Genomic DNA, 23819 nt, shown 5'->3' with positions numbered 1-23819 from the left:
AGCCTTCAAAGGTTCTTCTCTCCCTGACTGATGAAGATTATGAACAACCCTGTGTAAAAATAGATCTCCTAGGAATCTTGGATGCTTACTCAGATGCTGCCCACATTGAAAGTCTTGGCGACAGTTACTGTAGTTACAATATATTTAGAAATTGATTTTCAATACTTTTGAAACTTAAAACTGTCTTCCCTCCCTCTACTCCAATTATGAAGATGGGAGAAATTCTTTCCTTACACTAATATTGAATCCAAAGTATACAATAATAGTAAGCCACAGGGAAGTATAGATTAATGGAACACTTCTGCTTAATGGAAACATTTTTTTAGTTAATTAGTATGTGTTAAGGTTTCTTCCCCACTCTGAAGTTTAAGGTACAGATGTGGGGACCCGCAGGAAAGATCAGTTAGAAGAGCAGAAAGGAGTGGGGGAGGGGTTCCATGCTGATGCCCAAGCTTTTTGAAGGCTGTTATTTGCTTTTTGCTTAGCCTGGAACTGTTTTTGTGATGCTGGAGACATTACGGTTTTTTTCGATTGTGGACTTGGGCTTGGTTCCTCTGGAAGCGAGGCAGGTGATGGGGTTGTTTTTGTTGACTGTGAAACACTTTTTGCTGGTGCACTATGTGGTATTTTCCTGAGCCTCTTGAGTAGGATTATTTGCCGCTTTTGCCAGTTTAGGCCTGCTGGTGCCCTCTGGCATTGGAGTTGTAGATGGAGTGGCAAGTGCTGGACTCAGTGCTGGCAATGGTTTTGGTGCTGGTTGCTTTGCCAGTTTCAGTTTTGGGACAGGATTCACTACGGCTATAGCACTTATGAGCAGGGGATTTGGTTCCACCATCTTTGTTTGAGTGTTCGGTAACACAGACGGGGCCCTGGTGGAAGGGTCAGGAACAGGGATGGGTGTGAAAGCTTGCTTAGTCTGGCCGCGGGTGACCATTTTCACCCTTTTGGCTAGCTTTACATGGTTGGCCAAGTCTTTCCCCAGCAGCATGGGGATGGGTTAATTATTATAGGCTGCAAAAGTTCATATTTTTGACCAGCCCTTGTACTGCACAGGCAACTTGGCTATAGGCAGGTTTAAAGAGTTTGACATGAACGGTTGAATTGTTACCAGGGCTTTTGGGCTGATGAATTTGGGGTCCACTAAGGATTAGTGGATAGCTGACAATTGTGCTTCAGTGTTCCTTCACGCGATAACCCTTTTTTTGCCCACACTTACAGGTTGTGTTTTTTTTGTTTTGTTTTTTTGCTTCAAAGGTACCTGGGAGGCATTTGGGTCTGAGGACCTTGAGTGTGACTTTGGCGTAATGAACTGCAGTTTGTTGGGGTTCTTGGGGCAGTTGGCCTTTACATGCCCCAGCTTGTTACATTTAAAACATTGCTCAGCTGACTAGTCACTGGGCAGGTTGTTGGAGACTGCTGTGGTGGGACGATAAGGTGTTCGGGGTTTTCCTTGGGATCTAGAAGGGGTCTTGAGTTGCCCCCAGTGATAGGGTTTGGTTTTGGGTTGCCCCTTTTGATATTTCCTTTAACTGCTACTAGTTTTTTTGTTTTGTTTTGTTTTTTGCCTCCTCCGTCCATTTGGCTTCAGTTTTCCCCGCCTTGGTTACAGTTTTGGGCTTTTCATTTAGGATGTACCTTTTTATTTTTTTTTTAGGAACACCCTTTAAGAACTGCTTAATTTTTATTAGGAAAGACAGAATTTTTTAGAGATTTAACGCTTGCTTTTGGTATTTAGGCATTTTAATTGTTTTTTTAATGTGGTAGGCATGTTAGGAAAATGTCACATTTGGTTTTTACTTTAGGGCTCTGAACCGCCAACAGGCATGCTCGGGTGTTAGCCTCATTTTGATTTTGGCCTTGTTTTTAAAAAGTTTATAACTGTGTATGTGTTTTTTAGGCATTTTATCCACCAACTCTTGGTATCATCGCCTGCCTTGTAGGTGTGGAATTTTTTGGGATGGGAAGCGGTACCTGGAAAGGGGTTGCTAGCGTTGGCTGGTATATTTTGCTTAGCCCTTGCTAACTTTAGTTTATGCTTTTTATTTTATTTTATTTCATTTTATTTTATTTATTTTATTTTTCTTTATAGCTTTTTTTGTGGGCGGGGAGGATTTGCATTAATTTTTAATTGTTTTAGTTTTATTTGTTTTTTATGTTTGTTTTTAGTTTAGCCAGCTTTAGTTTAGTTGCTGCTTTACTGGTAGTTATTTTTTTGCTTTTTTGTGCTGGGCTTCACCCCTTCTGCAGTTCACTGAAACTGGAATGCACTTAGCTTAGGGCTGCTTAGTTAACAGAGACTTTTACAACATTTAGTGTTTACCCTTTTTAAACTAGCTATACCCGAGAGGTAGAAAGAAAGAAAAACAATTCAGCTTGTAAATATTTTTTGCTAGCTGCTTGCTTACAGCTTGAAACCTTCCCTTTACAAAGACGCTTGTTTTAAAAAAAAACGCAACACCTCTGCCTTTACACAAAGAGAGATAAGGTTTGCATTTATCTTTAGCTCTGCTTTTTAAGCAGCTAAAAAGGAAAAAAGAATCTTACTGTCTTTTGATTTAAAATGATCTTACCACTGCCACCATATCAAGGTTCCTTCCGCACTCTGAACTTTAGGATACAGATGTGGGGACCTGCATGAAAGACCCCTAAGCTTTTTTACCATCTTAGGTTAACAGTAAGCTGCCACCACCAAGCATGTTTTAAATTTTAGGGGAGAGCCACTTGGAACTTTGCCTTCCCCCAAATATTTTCCCAAGTCCCTAACCCCCCCCTTTCCTGGGCAGATTTGAGACTAATTCCTCCCCCACTCAAATCCTTACACCCCTTTTCCTGGGTAGACTTGAGAGTATACCCTCACCAATTAGTCCTGGTGAACACAGATCCAAAACCCTTGGATCTTAAAACAATGAAAAAATAATTAGGTTTTAAAAGAAGAATTTTAATGAAAAAATAAGGTAAACATTATTTTTGTAAAATTAGGATGGAACATAACTTTACAGGATAATCAGATTTAAAGAGTTTAGAGGAACCCCCTCTAGCCTTAGGTTTAAAGTTACAGCAAACAGAGGTAAACACTTTAGCAAAGGGAACATTTACAAGTTGAGAAAACAAAGATAAAACTAACACGCCTTGCTTGGCTGTTACTTACAAGTTTGAAATATGAGAGACTTGTTTAAAAAGTTTTGGAGAGCATGGATTGATGTTCAGTTCCTCTTAGTCCCAAAAGCAAACAACCTCCAAAACAAAGAGCACACAAACAAAAGCCTTCCCCTCCAAGATTTGAAAGTATCTTGTTCCCTTATTGGTTCTTTGGGTTAGGTGTCAGCCAGGTTACCTGAGCTTCTTAATTCTTTACAGGTAAAAGGATTTTGGTGTCTTTGGCCAGGAGGGATTTTATAGTATTGTATACAGGAGGGTTGTTCCCTTCCCTTTATAGTTATGACAGTATGTTTTCCACCAGCCTACATTGTTTATCTTTTAAGTAACATGAAATTAACATTTCTTTCGTTAATATTCTTTCCTTTTTCAAATGGAGCTAAACTTAACAGTGTTTTTGGCACACAAGAGTTAGCGTTTTGCTGAGAGTAGTTCCTTATCTTTTTCAAGAGAAAATGCTCTTTTCCCTAGAGAATGTCAAGCCAGCAGAGGATACTTATACATTAGGATACTTCAGTTATAGTGGTATTATATAACTATTTTTAGAGCTAGGCTGAATAACTGAATGTGCAAAATTTCCCATCAGGGACAGCTATGGAATAAACTGCTGATGATAGAAGCTTCTTCCAACTATAAACAGTTACCAGTTTATCAATTCTTGAAGTATGAGGGCTTGTGTCATTTTATCAATTTATCTTGCCTACCATAATGGTGGATGTTCTTTTTTCCATGTAAACATCTAGCGTTTTTTTATTCCTGCTAAGGTTTTGTCATCGAATAATATCTTGTGGCAGTGAATTCCACAAGTTTAAGTAGGCACTGAGTGTGTTTTTTTCCAGAAAAGTATTTCTTTTTATCAGTTTTAAGTAGCTGCCTTTACATTTCATTAACATTTCCCTAGTTTTTGTATGAGAAAGGGTCAAAAAGAGCATCTGACTTACTTACTTTATTTTATAGACCTGAATCATGTCCTCTTTTATTAATCTCCTGTCTAAATGAAACAGTCCTAATCGATTAAATCTCTCTTCAAATGACAGTATTCTCATGTGCCTAATCTTTTTCTCATGCATTTCTGTTCACTCTAATTTCTTCTGTTTTTTAATTGAGAGAGGGTGATCAGTGCTGAACACAATATTCCAGGAGCTTGCATACCGTTGATTTATATAATGACATTTGTAATAATTTCACTATTATTTTGCATCTCATTCTCTATACATCCTTACAGTTGGTTCGCTTTTTTGACAACTGTGTTAAGCTGTTTATATTGATGCCCAAGCCTTTTTCATGGGTGTTTACAGTTAAATATATGCTTAGATGGGTTCTAAATTAAATTATTTCTTCCTAGACCTTTGTTATGAACCTCTTATGTTTCTTGTAGTACATGTGTGTAATGCTGAACTTTAAATTCACTATTAAATTAAACTATTAAAAGATACTAGTCAACTTAACCTACTGTAAAGATCAGTGCCAGGTACATAGGTACTGGAACTCAGAGTGTTGGAGTGCTCCTGCATCCCTGGCTTGAAGTAGTAATAACAACCCAAATACATGGTTTCCGCCTTCGGCACCCCTACTATAAAAATTGTTCGAGCACCACTGGCTGGATATCCAGGTATTTACCACGAAATGCAACAGGATTATCAAAAATCCCTCATAACCTGGAGTTAGTTTGCTGATGTAGAATTGAATTGAACCTTTAAAATTAAATTCAGACATTGGTGGCTATGTTTTCAAAATTACAAGTTTGGCTCCTTAAAATTGGGAGAGATTTGAAATCTTTTATCTGAGATGTTTGTGCTGACAACAACAAAGACTGAAAAAACATTACTGATCTTGTAATAAGCTCAAGCTGAGTTTACAAGCTTTGAGCTTTTCTGAAAGCCTGCTTAGCTTAATGAGTGAGGGTTTTCAGATTTCAAAACTCAAACACCTTTACGTAAAAACTGATGATTATTATCAAGTTAGGGAACATTGTTTCCCATGTTTATTTTTTCAGTGTGTTCTTCAGTTATTGCAAGTGCTGCAGTACAGTACATCATTTTGCCTTTAAAATATTATTTAAAACAGTTTTTGAAAATCTCATATACAGGGTTTCTGTTCTAAAAGTCAAGTATCAGAGGGTTAGCCGTGTTAGTCTGGATCTGTAAAAAGCAACGAGTCCTGTGGCACCTTAAAGACTAACAGACTCATTGTTCTAAAAGTGTGATAGTTGAAAGATTATTAGCCTGTGTTTTCCTATTAAATCAAAAGCTGATATGCATACACTTGTTTTGTCCCATAAATAAGTATTTAATCTGAAAAAAAAAAAAAAAAAAAGTCTGGGGTTCTGCTGCCATGACAACTAAACAGTGTCTGAAACTGCTGTCATGGTGACCTCCATGTCCCACACTGCATCACACTGACAACTTTTCTAAAGGGCCCAGCAAATGCAATAAGAATTCTTGTTGGTGAATCAAGAAGGGCTTTGTCTAAAAAACAATTGGATGGAATATTAAGGATACAAGCAGTTACACGTTGTCTGTGTGATTAGTTGCTATTCTTAAGTTAAGATGCATTCTTATTTACAAGTTGAATCACTAGCCCTGCTCTTGAATTTATTATATGAAAATAATTACATGATTTTATTATTAGTAGTAGTAATTGTAGTACTGCACCACCTGACAGCCTAGTCAAGGAGCAGAACCTCATTGTGTTAGATGTTGTCCATAGAACAAAAAGATGGTCGTGCCCTTAAGAGCATGTTGTTATTCCTGCTAGTTGTAATGTATTTCGGAACAAGTTTGAATCATCTGTGGAAAATAATATGAAATTAACTGAGTTTTTAGAAGTTTTCACCTTATTTAACCAATATGATGTTGATCTCATTATGTTCAATAGTTTTTAGATAAGACGCAGCATGCAGCTAGGTCTGGGAGGAAGAAAAAAATCAGAAATATTGGCCTAATGAAGTAGTAATGTGCGTTTTTTTTGTTTTTTACCCACATTGTACATTTTCTGTTGGTACTAGATTTAAACTTTTTTTTAAAAAATGTTTAAAAGATATGTTTGACGATGACAGTAAAATTAGGAAGAGCTTTTTAATAGCTGAGATGAATTCATAACAATGCTGTTTGGTTTCTAGTGTGTTATATTTCTAAATTTAAACCTCCAGGCCAAGATTTTCAATAGCGACCTGGTGATTTTTTGTTTCTCTGTTCTTGTGTGCGAACCTGAAATGCCTTAAATGGTCCATGTGATGTTCAGTGGTCACTTGGTGCTTAGGTTGCTTGCACGAACTCTGCTTTATTTGGTAAACAACTGGCTTTACATAAAAAGAGCTTTATGGAGCCCCACCGAGAATCTGCCTGAGAAGCTCAGGTACAGGCCTTATTTTCAGAATGTGCTGAGTACTCACCCTTTGAAAATTCCATAAATTGGACATCCAAAAATGGAGGCACCCAAGATCTGTAGTCATTTTCAAAATTTTTGACCCAGGTGTCCATATGTTGAAATTAGATGTTTATGAATTTGCAGCATTTAATTTTATAGGATTGGGGAAAATAAAAAATGGCTTAAGGTTTGTCTACACTACCGCCTAAATCAATGTAAGTTATGTCATTTAGGGGTTGGAAAAAACCATCCCCCTGCACGATGTAACTTACATCGACTTAAAGCAGTGTCTACAATGCGCTATATCAGCAAGAGATGCTTTCCCGCTGACATAGCTTCCCCCTCCCATTGAGGTAGAGTAATTACATCGAAGGGAGAGCGCTCTCCCATTGACATACTGTGTCTTCACCAGACATGCTACATCGACGCAGCTGCATTGATGCAGCAGTGCCAGTGTAGTGCAGTAGTGAAGACAAGTCCTTAGTTATTTATATGATCTGTTAAGCACTTTTAGGAAATGTTCCTTACTGTCCTTATCTTTGTACATAAGATATGATGCTGCACTATTGAATCTCATGAACTTTACCATTCACGTATTAAGATGTAGGATCAGACACCTAGTGCCTAGTATTTTATTAAGAGAACTTTCAAATAATGACTAACTTAAATTATCTAAAGTGTTTGAAACACTAACATTACTCCAGCAGGAGATGACATTTCCTATGAGGTAATAGGAGGCAGCTTTCGATCCCAGAATCAAGTGGGAGTTAGAGTTGGGCAGGTAGGTTGTTTTTATTTTAAAATATTAACATTGAGACCTGGAAATGATTATTCTGATATCTAGGTAGACATAGAACCTCTCAGCATCCCTGCCCTGAAAATAAAATTGTAGGCAATGCTTTTATATTGGTCTATTTGTGATCCTCAAAACCCTGCCTTTTTCTTATTTTATTCAGGCCATTGGAAACAGAGCAAGTCAAAGAAGCAGATATAGAAGAATTGGGCGAAATTATTTATGCATGTGTAGATCCTGAGTCATTCCAAATACTTCAGTGAAGTAACTCCAGATTTACACTGTCATAGCCAAGTGTTGAATTTAACCAATGAGTTGAATTTTGCATTCTTTTAAGCCTTTTGAAGGTAATATGCTTTCTTGGGTGCAACTGAGGTGCAGATTTTGGTCTAGGATGTAGACACAGATATGCACAGACCAAAGATAAAATATGTATTAAAAAAGGAATGTCAGGTACCAGGTGTGACTTGGATTTTCTCACTTTTACACTCCTTTATGGATTGCACTAACAGGAGGCTATACTAAGAAGAATGGAAATGGGGGCCATAATTTCTCAAGACCTCCAGTGGCAGAAACTCTTCTTAGAGGTGCAGCACAGCACTGCAAACTCTCACTCTCCAGGAGGAGAATAGCCATCTGTTGCTGCCAGAAAAACTGAGCTCTTATTTTTGAACAAGTGGGTGAGGCTGACTTGAAGATATGCTGATTCAGCCTCTCTCCCAGGTAGCCTCTTCTAGTGAGATTTGAGTGAACCCTAATCCTGAATTGAAAGGAGGGCAGAGTACCTACCCTCATGCCGAGAATGGAATAAAAGTAGTGGGATGGACAGAATGGAGTGCAACCCTCATACCCCTCCAATCAGAAGGGATGGTTCCAAGAAAATTCCACATGATAAACCATATAGAGTTTGCCCCCATCTATCTTCCTCCCCAGGGCTTTGCTGTGGGACAGCCTCTGGACTGGATGATATTAATTTGAGGTTTCTGAAGGAAACAATATATGGAATGAGAAAGGTATGGCTCTATAATGCTGCAACTCATGGCACTGATAAGCAAAGGGCTCTGGTTTTACAGGATTCCCATTTACATTGAGATGAGAAATATCGTGGAGGTGACTTGAGTTGAACTCTAGGGGCATCTTTTTTCTACTGGATCTAAATAGTGGTATTAGCAATAGCATTAAGGGTAGGCTGGAAATCTGTAAGAAAGTTCTGTAGCAGTTGTTGCAAGGGAAGAAAGCATAAAAGAGCCTACACGGGGGGAAGGGAGGAAAGACAGCTCCAGAGCCTGAAGATAATCTTACTACTGAAGTATTTATAACACACACATCATAGTACTGATATGTGTAATAAGCCTCCTACTTGGTTAGCTGTTGGATAAGAAATGGTCCATCAGCTAAAAAGACCCATCTTCGTAAATGTGTAGCTTTGTCATATGTAAATCTGAGGACAGGTCCATTATCAAAAATACGTGTTAGCTGTGTTAATTATATTTCACACGTCTGTATTTTATATTATTATAATAAATATTCATGATTATATATTTGCAGTTTCCTGAATGTGGTTTCTATGGAATGTATGATAAAATTCTACTTTTTCGCCATGATCCTACCTCTGAAAACATTCTCCAGCTGGTGAAGTCAGCTACTGATATCCAAGAAGGAGACCTAATTGAGGTTGTCTTGTCAGGTAAAGTGTATGTTTTGTTGAGGCTTGTTACCATGTTTTGTAATTGCAAACACCTACAATATTTCGGTGTTGGTTAGGTATCTTAGGTTGTTTTATGGGTTAAATGCTTAGCCAAAATCTGCCCTCAAATATATGTGTGCAACAATTTGGAGTTGTGCGCATATAACAGAGGACAGAAATTAGCCCTTAGTGAATGTTTTTTATGGTATGCCTTTCTCCCCTGTCATACTGCATGTTCTCTGATAGCCTGATTTTGGCGTAATTTCTAATAAAGCAGCAACTAAAGGTTAAAAATAAAGGATGGAATTATCTCCAACATAGGTAAATAGTAATAATACACAGTATACATTAAGGAAAAAAACTGATGTGGGAGGATAAATGTCTTCTGTGGAATAGGGTAAAACCAAAACATAGCAAATAAGATAAAAATACATGAAATTTAACATGCATTTACATTAAAAGAAGCTTAAAATGAGATTTATATAACAACATGCATCAGGTAGCAATTGTTTAATGTTTTAGTTGATCAAATATATACCAGGGGCACAAACCATTATTATTACTTATCAGTAATACAGATTTATGTAGGACTATACTTTTGTTTGGCACTCTGTGGATTTTAAAACAGTATAGACCCAGCTTTGAAGAACTTGAAATGTAAATTAGGCAGAGACAGAAAATGAAGATAACTAGCAAACAAAATGGTAGGGAAAGGAAGGCTGAGGTTTAAAACCATCATGAGAAATGAGTCATGTTGTACAGCTAGTGAATTTTATAAATTCTGATATTCTTAAATTATTAAGAAAAGGCAAGCATGCATGCCTACAGACATAATAAATTTAAATAAATACATATGCACCTTTGTTCCATCTCCTAATTGTCTCAACATATGCACTCGCTTTTTTGGATTCTTATTCCTGCTTGTTACGCAGAAATTGTTCCTGCAAGCCCCGATTCCTACTCCTCTTTATTTTCAGGTAATGCTTCAAAATATGTAAAGTGGGTGTTGTACAAACACTCACTTATCCTGAGGTTATGAGACTGAGAAAACCAGTCCGATAGCATTTTTTTGCTGCTGAACAGAGAATATATCAATATTAAGTCTAGTAATTGTTTGTTACAAACAAAAGCCACAGCAGGTTTTAAATGGAAGGCAGAAAAACAGTATCTAGGAAAACATAAACAAAACCAGATATATGGAAGATGTGCTTATTCAGTGCCTTTGATCAGCTATCTATTGTCTGTCCTCCTACATACAAAAATATTAGATAGGCAAAGGAGAGTTCCTCAGATCAACACCTCACCTCCGATTCTGCTGAAGACAGGGTAAAGTAAGGAGTGGGGTTTAAGCCCGAGGAGAGAGAGAAGATAATGGAAGCCATAGTCCCTTCTCTAAGAAGGTTCCAACCAAAGAGAACTTATCAGAGACACGTGTTTCTGGCTGACCAAGAGATAGAATTATCACATACAGTATTATAGTGTCTTAAAAATGAATTAATAGTAGCACTTTTGCAGATGGTAGAATAAGTCTGTTTTAGTGGATTATACCTGATAGAATTATATTTTGAGGCGGAAAAAGGAGATGCTGAATATTTGCTCTACTGGGGGAGTGATGTTGCAGGTATAAGGGGATAGTGTGGAAGAAGTCATGGAGGCAGTAGGGAAAGAAGGAAGCAAAAGGAATAGGTAGGCCCAAGGTAGTGTCAGAGCAAAGAGGAAGGTCAAAATAGACAAGAAACATAAGTCCTAACATGGAGGTGGGATGTACATAGGTAGGGATATGAGGGGAGCAGTATGAATGGAGTGGTGAGGTGAGGGCATGGACTTAAGAAGCATCTTCAGTTGTTGAGGCCAAAAAATAGTGAGTTGCAGTAGAAGAAGCGAGACATGAGCAGAATTTTGGTCATTAGGATAGAGAAAAAATAGAAAATTTTAGAGTTGTAGATGAATGTTGACAGGATTTGTCAACAGCCTAAATGTGGGAATAAATGAGAGAAGGAAATAAAAAATATGTTAAGTTTGAAAGGGTGGAAAACAAGGAGGATGCTGGAACTTCTAAGGGAAATGTGATGGGAAGGGAGGTGAGGAACTTAGCTTTTTCATGGGACATCCAGGTAGAGTTGCTGGAGACACACCTGAAGTAACCATCTAAATGCTTGGGGAAAGGTCATGGGTGAGGAGAGAGAAGTTAAAGCCATCTCATATAGGTAGTAACTGAAGCCACAGCGAAAATCATTGAGGGATAACATGGAGAGAGCCAGAGCTTGAGTCCTGGGAAATACTGGCAAGAGGAATGAAAGGATAAATTCATAATCATCAAAACCTAGTTGTTCCCTTTGCCATAGCATTCCCATAAGGCTGTTACACGAGAGAAGGTCTGTTTACAATACCCTTTGCTCAAGAAGGCAGATATGAAGGCTATACAGTAAAGAAGTCAAGATCCAAAGCATTCCTGTAAGTCAGCAAGAGAGAATTCATATTTTCCATATCAGGAAGCAGATTACTCATTTTGAAAAGATGCCAGCTATCCCTATTTTCTGTGCCATATTTGCTGCAGTACGTAATCACTACACTTCAGTAAATCAGTAATAATGCTACAGTCAATCCAGCACTTAGTCTTTTATTTGGTGTGTAGCTTATTCCCTTTTGAAGTGCAGACCACATAAAATGCTTTTCAGTTTGCCAAAATTAGAAAACCTGCTGTTTAAATCTTCAAAAGTAACACCTGATATAGTGCTTTAAGGCAGTAAAGGAGAACTGTACTACTGGAAAAAATGAAAGTACTAAGGCATTCATGCCCTTACATCACTGGTGAAACCTAATGTCTGTCCATGAGTGTGCAAATATAAGTAACTACACAATATTTACACCAGTTATATTCGTTAAATCAGCAGCAAGCTTTTTATATGAAAGTAAACAGCACCTAGGGTTGGTCAAACTCTCTTTTTCTGTTTCCCAGCTTGCCATACACCTCTCACTCCTCATTTATTGAGATTCCGCTGGCCCAAATCCTGGGATTTTGAGTGTGACAGCTGATGTCACATAGAGAGCTCCTCCTCTCTGTCCAACTAAACAAAATTTCAGTTAAGCAAAACCCCTGTAGTGCCCTATTATATACCTACTTCCCTCCCCAGGAACTCTACTCTATAGTTCCTGACAATATTGATCAGTTTTATGGTTTTATCTAGTTTTGCTTATGACCAGCGTTAGCACTGTAATTGATCTTAGTTAATTACATTAGTTAGTCTCATATGAATTCTAGGTAATTTACATAATTGAATGTTTCCCATTTATAAGTGCAGAGAATGCATCGAACAGTGTAACTGCACAGTGTATCCCGATTGGAAACAAAATTAAAATAGAAAATTGAGAATGTTTAGAATCTCTTAAAAAGAACAAGAGTACTTGTGGCACCTTAGAGACTAACAAATTTATTTGAGCATAAGCTTTTGTGGGCTACAGCCCACTTCATTGGATGCATAGGCTGGAACGTGGTTTATGCATAGACTGGCTTTTGTCTCAGGCTCTCTTCCTACTACATTCCCCCACTTTTTGTCTTTTTTATGGGGAGGATGTTTAGCCATTGTCCTGGAAAAGTATAATGCATTGATTGAAGATGACCCAGTAGGCTAAACACAGTTATGTGGTCACCTTACTTTACCATCCATACATTCATGCCTCATCTGTCCCATAGTCTGCACACTCCCTCGTATGAGTGATGGACAGATTTCATTTTCCAGTTGTTTTCAGTGTACCTAGGAATGTTAGTCCCAGGACCATAACTGATCTGTGGGGTCTAGAGGCGTTCTTAGATAACTTTTGGGTGGCATGAGGAGGCCTTTATATTTATTTAACTGGTGATCAATGAGAAGGGCTTTGGTCAATAAGAAGATCTTTGGTCAGGATTTTAAGTGTATTGTGCTTATATCTTATAGAGTACTATAGGTGTATATATATGAGGGATTACATGATCCTTGAATAGATGAATACCAGATATATTTCCTATATAACTTCTGATAAATGATAATATCTGAATAATATGGATAGTTGGTGTGTGTGTGTGTGTGTGTAGATAATGCCTATGTGTAGCTGTAATTTGGCTTTTTTGGTTTGACATTGCATGTAGCAAAACATTCCCATCACAGCAATTACCGTTTTGGCTTGTATTTCCATCAATATTACTCTAAGTCTCCTGACTGTTGGATGTAGAGTAACATCCTTTGGAATTTCCCATCAAGGAGTTTACACCTCTCTTTGCACACATTCTGCTTCTATTTGTTGTTGGAAAGATGAGCTGTGGATATTAAGGCTTCCTTGGTTCTTGTCGCTAAATCATGTATGTCCAATTGTAATTACTCCACTGGGGGAAATAATTCAATTAATAAATCTTGTAGGGTTCCAGGAGGAGTAATAATTTCAGTGGCAGTATTGACACTAGTTGTTGGCCAAGAAGCATACGTTCTGATTTGAATTATGCTAGTGACTTCTACACAAAATCTCGTATTGATACCAGGACAAATTGTTCCATGTATGGAAAAATTGGAATATCCCAGAGCACATTCCACATCTTGTATTCGTACCATCTGATTGGCTAATTCTTTTTGTACCAAACGAGCCCAGCCTCTTTTTGTGTTGTTGCTATCAATTGTAGCATAGCATTGACACAGCCACCATCTATTATGTTTTGGGCAACAAGCCTGATTAATTTCCAAGCCAGTTTCAGTTACTAGGAGCACAGTGGAATAATGCTGTACATAAGTATTATTTACCAAGGTTCCCACACTGTTGGCATAGTGCACCTTGACCGGATCTTGCATCCACCTTGGGATGGCCGTCATGATGTGAAGACTTTTGCTGTCATCATGATCTAAACTTGAAACTTTATCAAATTTAGCAAATTGCAGAAATACAGGAGCAATATTATTTATTCCTTGCTACTGTATTTATTTTAAAATGGCTGTGTGGTCTCGTACTCATGGCCAATTTTGTAATTGTAATAAACTTTGTTTGATCATTTCAATTACTCTGTCACAGAGGCCAAACAGACAACTGCCAGTGAAGCATCATTCTTTTCCATGCTCTTAATAATTGACAAAATAATAGAATTCAGGTGACTGAACCCTTGAGCAATTGAATGTATGATGTCAATGGTAATTGCATGTTGATCCAGAAATAGACTGCTAATGCTTCCTCCTGTTTTGACTGCCTTATCTATCCTATTAACAAAGCTGTTTATTTTTCAGTTGAGATTTTCTATATCTGCTGAATTCTATATGGACATGTCAAGACCTAAGCCTCCTAATACGGTGTCCATAAGACCTCTCTTCTTTCTCCTTTGCTGTTTTAGTAAGGGATTTTGAAAACCCTTCCAAAATCGCAATTGCATTTCAATTTCTGAATTGAACAAATTTTGTATTGTTGAGGGGACTGTATTGGCGTTGTCATATTAGCAAAATTTAGTTGTATTGGCATATATATCCATCCTACATTCTCTACCACATATTCTGTGGTACGGTTCAGGAAGAGTCCTAGTGCGGACCAAGGTTGTAGGTTTGGACATTCCATTGACAAGATAGTGTCAGTAGTGACGTGAGTGGTCAGGGGTGAAGTGGGTGTCTGAGCTGGACAGGCTCCTTCACATACCTGTACATGATAAATGCATTTCCTAATGTCTGAGACCATGGTCCAAGTTCCCGTGTATACCATTATCTTCTAGCTAAATGTTCTTTATATAAATGGAAGCACTCCACCTATCCTCCAGGTTAACAAAGGTGATTCTATTTGACGATAACCCATATGTTTTAACAATTCCTTTGATATAACCAATTACTGTGTAACCTACTCTGAACCAATCAATCAATACCTCTGCTCTTTCCTTTGGATATGATTGAATGTTATATGATAGAGCCAGGTTATCTCCTACCAGGAATGTTTCAAGTGATGGTCCATTATTTATTGTGTGGTTAATAAGACTCGTGTCTTTTCTGGTGTTTCTGTTTTTTGTTCCTTAATCTATGTGGATTCATGGTCAATGGATGCCTCTCAAGTATATTACTAGAACCAGTATTAGGGAATACAGCAAGGGTAATAAATTGTTCACAGTTAACCTCCTCATCCACCTTCCAACAACAATTATACTGTCTCTGTTTCTCTTTAGTTAAAGTCAATTCTTTTTCAATTCATCATTTGGTTTACTAAATTGTTTTGTGGGAATATGCTGTGCCTGGGTTATGACTCCAATACTCATGCCCAGGCCATCTGTATGGCCTCAGGTGATTCTCTAAGGATCTGTTCCGCTTCTTGTTTCTCTTCTGTTACACACATCAATTTTAAAACCATTCAGGCCGGACAGGTTTGGCTCGGAGTATTCAGTGCAGTAGAGTTGCTTGGAATCTGCATCCATAGGTTTCTGGCCATGGGATGTATCTTATTTATCTTCTTGGTATCCGACAATCCTTTTGCCTTTTGTATCATTACTACTATACCCAACAGTCTCCATAGCCAGGTTGGCATCATAACCTGTGAAAATAAAATCAACAATCACTTCTCTCTCTCTCTCTCTCCCCCGAAGGAATTTGGTAAGGTTTATTGTCAATGAAGCACGGTCCTAATGTCCTGGTGTAATGGTTACAGGTACACTAACACATGTATGCCTGATGGAATCGACTAGCTTAGTTAATAGCGGGACTTTCCATTATCCCCTAAGCCAGCCAAAGACACTCCCTCTGAGACTTCATTTTATATCCCAATACAAACAAGTTACATATTGCCCCCTGACGTGGGTTGTTACCACCCATTACCTTGTATGTGTTGGTTTGATCAAAACGTCTCTATCCATCACACGATTATTCTGACCTTATCTTTAGGAGAGGTCAGTGTGTTCTCATTATCTTTGAGGGTGGGAGGTGTTTGAACCATACTTGGTATGGGGTGTTCTGGTACCATCTTTCTGGAATGTATTTGCCTGAATGTCCCGTGCCTAGCCTTTCTTACGAATGTGTGTGTGTGTTTGCAGTATCAGCCCTGTTCTTGTCAGGTTCTGTGAGCTCACAGCCTGTCTCTTGCTAACTTCTGCTTTATATTAGCAAGGCTTGACCATTACTTTAATTCAGGCCTTTAATACAAGAGCTTATGTCTCTTCCCACTACACCTTCATTTCTATATTGTTTTACAGTGCCTTGCATTCTGAGGCCCCAATCTGTTTGAGGTCTGTATTTATTATTATTAAACATTTATGTTGTTGCAGTGTCTGGAGGTATTTTTAACAGCTCTTTAATGCTGGCCTCGCTTTAGAGAGAGCAGAGTTAAGAAAATGCTTAATGCTCCCAATGTATAGTTCATACCCATTTTCACCATTCATGTCTGACGATCAGCATAGGATTCCTCTTTCTGCTCTCTTGAAACAATGGCAAAATGACCTCAGTCACAACTGGCTGGGTTCTAATTTTCCTCCTGATGGTAGAAAACTATTGTAACATGCAAATGGTGCCAACCATTAATTGGCTGCTGAATCTGAATATAGACCAGTCTTTTAAAGATTTATCAGGAACAGGTTAAATGGCAACAACATTTGAAAATCAATAAATGGCTTAACCCAGTATGCATATTGGTTATTAGTAATTAAATTTTGCTTCAGGCTTTTTGTTTTATACCTTTTATCTCTGTGGCAGTTTAGTATTTTCCACACAACCTTAATATTTACAATTTAAATTAGGACTTGGCTTGAAAACATGTAAACAACTCTGATGGGGATAACTATTTCATACAATGGATGTGAAAAGTTACCTTATTAGATAAATGCAACTAGTAAAGAAAACAAGCTTTAGAATGCTTTCAGCAGTTCTGAGTGTTTTTGGAGGGACAGGGAAGAGGAGAGTCTATCATAGGCTTCTCCATAGGATGATGGACTGTCTATACTTTCTCTCCCTTCCTTTCCCCTTCCCCTTCCCTCCAGTTTACAAGGTTGAGGGCCATGACAGGTTGATATTAAAAAGGAGGCTTTTTTTCATTTACATGTTTAATGCTTTAGTTTTTCAGAGGCTGAAAATATTTTCAGTTTTATTTGCTATTTTGAAATTCTGCCCTTGATGGACAGATAAATAAAAGGGAGCAGGTTTGATGGCTCATGCGTCGTCTTCTGTGTGATCCTGCTGGCAAGGCCCACAGAACAGACTTGGGTATGTGTAGCTGGGCCACCTTTTGCTGCTCTAGTAAGGAGCAACATGTACCTGCTCAATGCAACATAGGCTCTGTCCAGTTTAGGGAACAGGAAGAAGGATAAGTGTCACATCATTATCAGGGCATGTCCCCTTGGAGACCTGGTGTGCAGGCCAGTATGGGTATAGAAAAATTATCTTCCCCACCTTGCGCACCTGCCCTAAAGTTTGAACATTTAAGGTCAGTGGGCCACAGATTGAACTAATTGACCTCCTTAAAAATTACATGTTATATTTTCAGATACTGTTTTATCAGAATTTTCTTCATTTTCAGAACGTGGTGTGGTCTAATATTTTGAAAGCTGAATTGGGAATCTGGAAACCTTGGCTTTTATTCCTGACTCTGCCCACAGTGATTCTGTCTGTGGCCCTGAGACAGACTAAGTTTTCTCATCTGAAAATTGGGCCTAAAGTCTGCCTACCTTGCAAGAATTTTTGGGGAATTAATTAGAGCTGAATCAGCCCTTGGTAGGGCTCTGCAGTGACTACATCCAGAGTGGTGGCTATATCAGAGGAGCAATTCTTCTTGGGATGGGAGAAGGCTGTTGTAATGGGGTGGCAGTTTTAGTACAATAGGGCTCCATAGAAGCCTAACTTATGTGGGGTGCCATGGGGAAGCACTGAATCAGTGAATCTCTCAAGGCCCCTTGCCTAGCCTCCTCCTCAGCAAACTTCACCCACTTTCTGGACTCTGCTATCCAGTTCTGTAGACCACAATCAGTCACACTTTCTGCCTCTTAAAGGCTATAGTCTGGATTCAAGTGGAGAGAATAGGGTTCAGTGTTCGTAAAATGTTTTGAATATGAAGCCCAGCATATTTTTCATTAACTCTTCCATAAATGTAACTACTAAATGTCTGGCAGAATTCTCAGCACCCTTACATTCCTGGCCTGTAAATTTGACTTTCTCAGAATGTAGTTATCCAACCCACTGCCTTGTTCCCATTAATGAGACCTTTAGAAAGGTTGGCCTGTAATTCAGTTTCAAGTTCCGCAGAAGAGGTCCTGGTCTGCGGCTATTGTCTACTTGTTTTCATTTTGAATAATCTAGTAATCATTCAAGCAGGAATAACCACCATTTTCCCTTTCAATTGGCATAAATGGAACATGTACCCAACCTGTGTTATCTCTCGGTCTTCTGGAAGTTATTATAGCACAGCATTGTGGGAAGTGAGATTGAATTGAGGGCAAAACCACATGATTCACAAGCTCTAGGTGGGCCTGTTAAGTGAGGCATAAATTTGTCAAACTTAAAATTCTCTCCTCGCTTCTGTGCTCATATTTCTTACTGTCCTCATCATCCCTTTTCTCTCATTTTATTATGTTTCTTAGGCAGATATGATGCAATAGCCTTTGGGTTCTTAGACTGTTCTGATGTAGTAGACTAAGACAGACTGGATAAACCCAGAAACTTCCTTCAACTGAAAACACTGGTTGGCACACATTTGGGATTCTGACGGTCTAACTCTCCTCCTTCCCTCAACTCTACCAAGAGCTCTAAGATGAGAAGGAAGATGAACATTCTAGGATAATAATTCTTCAACTTTTTCATTCTGCTGACTACTCTGCAAGAAGGATCTTCACATAAACTACCATGTTTCCCAAGTCCCCAGCTTCTCTATCATATACTTGGTCTACCTAGATACCAGAACAAACCACCAAAAAGATATCTTTAAACCATTGGTGGCCAAAAGGTCCTGATGATCTGTGAATTCCACTCTTAACAAAAAGCAAGGGGAATTTTTGACAAATGGAGTTGTGTTATAAACTAGCTCTTATCGAGAAATGGTCTTTATCCTTCATTTTATGCCTGACACACTTGTCAGCACTCCTTCAGGGAATTTCAGAATGTTGTTATACAGAACTTCTCTAACTTTGTGCTTTTCTTTCTTCATGTAAAAATGACATCTTAGTGAACTTGCACACACCGCTTAAATACCCTAAATGCCAAGCACAGGTGAAAGGAATCCAGATAATCAGGAGACAAAAAACGTATTTTAAATATCACTTTTTTATTGCCTAAAGACTCATTTTATATTTTCAAATACTCAAATCTATCATATAGTTTTGTGTTTGAAATATCTACACTTTGACATATCCCATATGAATACTGATAACAGTTTTAAGAAAATTTTGCAGTAGGATGGGTAATCAGAAAAACATTTCAGTAGGTTTATTTGAAAAACATTTTTGTCTTCTCATACATTCTGACCTTTAGTTCCTCTAGAGAAACATAATGCATCTTTGAATGCTGTTCTATAAATTTGAATAGGCATTTATTCTCAGGTGCTCTGTCTTTTCTGGCATGTAAAATTACAGGGTTCTTATATAATATCAAAAAAAGGAGAAAGCTGTAGGAGTTTTACAATTTTGTTATGTCAAACAGGGAATACATTAAAACTTAATTTTTTTTAAAAGTTAAAAATATATCCACTGGGCAAATAGTAAGAATAATCACATCAAAAGAAATGGAAAAAAGTATTAAAGTGCTTTACCTAAAATATAAAATTTTATGTCAGTGCTGATACACCATAAACAATTTGATTGTCTCAATTCTGCCCTTGGAGAGATACAGCTACCATTGCTTATTGGATTCTTAATATAATGAGAGTAAAATGTGAGACATTAAAAAAAAATTCTTATCCCCCTCCCCTAATTTGAAAGGGAAACGACTCATAGTCTATCAAGCGTTCTTTGCAAAGCTTCAAGAGAATTTTTCTTTAGTGATGGCAAATGTAATTGAGTTTTCTTTCAGTACCATTTTTATATCTGATTGTCATATTAGGTCATATGAAAGAACAGTGCCTAACAGGCTCCTTCACAGTGGTTAGAAACATTAAATCATACTCAGCCATATGCACATAATGTGCTACTATGATTTATAGAGCAAGAACCTGAAAATGGAAAAAATACATATTCAGTGTGCTTATAATATTAATGACAGTATAGTCGTGACAAATATCATGCTGCTCATCTATGGACACCATGTCTTCTAGTTATCTGAGCTAACGTGATATGATATGAAAATTCATAGTCCACATTGAATTGGCTAGAAAATGCCACCATTTGCTCTGTAGGATGGGGCATAGGTCTCTTGCTGGTTTGAATTAGAGTAAATGGTGGATTCTCTGTAATTTGAAGTCTTTAATTTAAGATTTGAGGACTACAGTAACTCAACCAGAAGTTATGGACCTGTTGCAGGAGTGGGTGGGTGAGATTTTGTGGCCTGCAATATGCAGGAGGTCAGACTAGAAGATCATAATGGTCCCGTCTAGCATTAAAGTCTGTGAGTTTGAGTCTGTTACGCAAACTAAGTTTAAAACAAAAAATTTTAAGGCTACAAAGTCAAACACTCAAAAGTTAGGAAATGCCAGGATTAAGGTTGCTTGTGCAATCCTAATTCAGTCCCTTGTGTGTATGCATTGTAATACAGTCTTTAATTACACAATGACATACTGTGTTTTCCTTGCCTCATTCAGTGCACAGAATGGATAGTGCTCACTTAATGGGCAGCTATTCAATATTTTGTTTTCTCCTCATTGTTCAATACATGGCCTCAGAGCTTATTTACTGTACACTATTCAAACTCTGTGCTGCAGACAGAATTATTAATTTTCTCAAGTGCTTTTCTATGACGCTCATCACCCTAATATCTAAGTCCTTTACAAACATTAAATTAATTTATCTTAATAATATCTCTGTGAGGTAAGGGGGTAGTATTATCCATATTTTATAGATGGGGTGCTAAGGTACAGAGAGATTTAGGTCAAAAGTATCCACTGATTTTGAGTGCCCAAATTTAGATGCCTAAGACCTGATTTTTCAGACTAATTAATGCTATATAGTACTTTATATGTTCAAAGCACAGCTCTCATTGTTTTCAGTTCAAGCTCTGAGTGCTCAGCAGTTCTGCAAATCAGAATCGAGCTTGAACACCCAGAAAATGAGGAATATACAATTAGTGACCATTTGTGAACAGTTTGGTTTAAGTTACTTGCCCAACATCCACAAGAGCTCTGTGGTAGAGGCAGGGATAGAATCCAGTTCTCCAGGACTGACTCCAGCTCCCATAACCAGGAGTGAAATCATCCCTTTTCTTTCTGCAATCCCCTGCATCATTCACTGCACACCTTCCAACTTCTGCAACAAATGAGGCTGGGGTCCTAACGACAACAGCCTTCTTCACTACACAATCTCATCCTCAGAGTGGGTCCATTGTTTGCGGTGAATAATACGGTGATCCTAGCGAAAAAGTACTATGCAATCATTTAATTAACAACTGTATTGCTATGCATATGGACAAGGGGACTGAATTAAGGTTGCAAAGGCAATCTCAGTTCTGGCATTTCCTAAGTTCTGAGTTCTTGACTTTGCAACATTATTAATATTCTTTTAACATTTGTATGTGTATTTTCCTAGGTTATTAAAAAGTGAACAGAAATTCCATCATATGGCATCATATTGATACCCGCATAGGTCACCTGTAGAGTTAGAACCTTTATAGCTACCACACAGACCTCTGTCACTTGAGCTAATGGAATAACTGATAGCAGGAGTAGGTTGTCATCCTCTTTGTGGAGCAGCACAAGATGAGGATGGGATGCTTTGCCAGTGGGTATCATAGATATTTGCTGACAACAGAGGAATGGCAGGACTCAGGAATCTTGGTTTCCATTCCAGGCTGCAGAGGGGAGTGTTCTCTGGTGGATACAGACTCTTCTGCTCATTTTCTTCAAGTGTGACCCCTCTCCCCCTTCTACCTTATTTCCTCTAATCTGTCCTTGTCCCAGTTCTGTCTCTTTCTCCTGGCTTTTCATCCCAGTCCCCATCTCCTTGCCCTGCCAGTCCCAGTTCCCTTCACTCTTGGCTCCTCCTCTGATAGTCTTCCTTCTCTTCCCTCCCCCAGTTCTCTCTCCTCAGTGGATCCCAGTCCCAATCTTCCGTCTCGGTTTCCTTGCCCAATTTTAGTATCCCCACCTCCTAGTCCCAGTTTCCTTGCCCAGCTAGTCAGTTTCCTCCCTAGCTATCAGACCCAGTTCCTGCAAACCCCCCCTCCCCGCTCCCCAGCCCCTTCTCCCAATCTATTCCTCTTATCCCTATAGAGGTCCAATTCGTGTCCCCTCTGCATTTGAATCGCACAGCTTCCCCCTCCACACTATCTGGTCCCTGCAGGAAATTTAAGAGCATAGGAGAGACAGTCTCACTGCTATCAGTTCAGTTCCCCAGGCTGAGCACAACTTGCAACCACCTAGAGCTGTGATCACATGGACAGTCCTGCTCAACCCCAGGCAAAAGCATAATCAATGCAGACAGAATTTTGGTGGGGAAAAAAATGTGAGGCTTTACTGAGCATGTGCAAAATGCATTTTTCCCCCCAAAGGCTAACAATGTGGCTAAATTTGGGCAGATTTTCATGGGAATAGCAATAGCATCCCTGACACAAAGGCCATCCCCCATAATAAATTTCAAGTCTTTACTTCCAAGCACAGGTGTGCTAGAGCTTTTCATAGAAAATGTTGCCAGAATTTTTAACACAGCAAAACAATGTATTTTTCACTAGCCTTATCCTTTGACATGACTGAACCATTTCCCTTGAAAGCCACCGCCCCCTCTGCCTCACAATCAGCTTGAGGCAGATACTTGTCAGCCCAAATGATTAAAGTTTGGCAAAGTTAAAACAACTGAATACAGGGTTTTATAATGGGAAGTGATGGGTAACCTTAATAATAGGTGGTGGTACCAGTCACACACATAATACACAGAAAAGAGATTATATATTGCAATCTAATTTTCTTCTTTGACAGGGTCACTGAGCTAGTGGATGGGTGGGGAAGGAGTAGTTTTAGTTATCAAACTGTGAAGACATATCAAATGGGGTCCCTCAAGGGTGTGTCCTGGCTGAAGTACAATTCAATATTTTCATTAACAACTGGGATGATGGAGTAGAGATATGCTTATAAGAAATTATGGATGATACCAAGGGAGGGATTGCAAGCACTTTGATAAATTGGAGAATTGGTATGAAATCAGTAAGATAAAATTCATTAAAGACAAGTGCAAAGTACTACTTCACTTAAGAAGGAAAATCAAATGCATAAATACAAAATTGGGAATAGCTGGTTAGACAGCAGTATTGAAGAAGAGGATCTTGAAGTTACATTGGATCACAAATTGAATGAGTAACAATGTAGTGCTGTTGTGGAAAAGGCAAATATCATTCTGAATGTATTAATAGGAGTAAGACTTGAGAGAGAATTGTTCCACTGTACTCAGCACTGGTGAAGCCTCAATTGGTGTACTGTGTCCAGGTTGGACCACCACTCTTTAAAAAAGATGTGGAGAGAGTCTAAAAAGGTTTGGTGATCAGTTGTTTGCTAAAATATACCGCTTAGTCTACAGCAAGAGAGATTTAGGTTAAATATTAGGAAAAAATTTCTAACTGTAAGAATAGTTAAGCAATGGCACAGGTTACCTAGAGAGGTTGTGAAATACCCATCATTGGAGGTTTCCAAGAACAGGTTAAACAAACATCCATCAGGGTTGATGTAGATATATTTAATCCTGCCTCAGCATGGAGGGATGGATCTCTTGAGACCCTT

General features: G+C 38.4%; 1 protein-coding gene across 1 annotated transcript in view; it reads left to right on the top strand.

Annotated features, from left to right (window-relative positions):
• Nucleotides 1–23819, top strand: part of PRKD1 (protein kinase D1) — a 324397-nt gene that overhangs the window by 176611 nt on the left and 123967 nt on the right. Inside the window, exon 3 of the mRNA XM_032796642.2 lies at nt 8867–9005. Coding sequence (XP_032652533.1) covers nt 8867–9005 — 139 coding nt within the window. The remainder of the gene's footprint in view (nt 1–8866; nt 9006–23819) is intronic.

This window comes from Chelonoidis abingdonii, chromosome 4 (assembly GCF_003597395.2).
Source record: "Chelonoidis abingdonii isolate Lonesome George chromosome 4, CheloAbing_2.0, whole genome shotgun sequence".
Lineage (NCBI taxonomy): Eukaryota > Metazoa > Chordata > Testudines > Testudinidae > Chelonoidis > Chelonoidis abingdonii.
The sequence above is the reverse complement of the archived record's forward strand: the minus strand, read 5'-3'. Positions and strand labels throughout refer to the sequence as shown.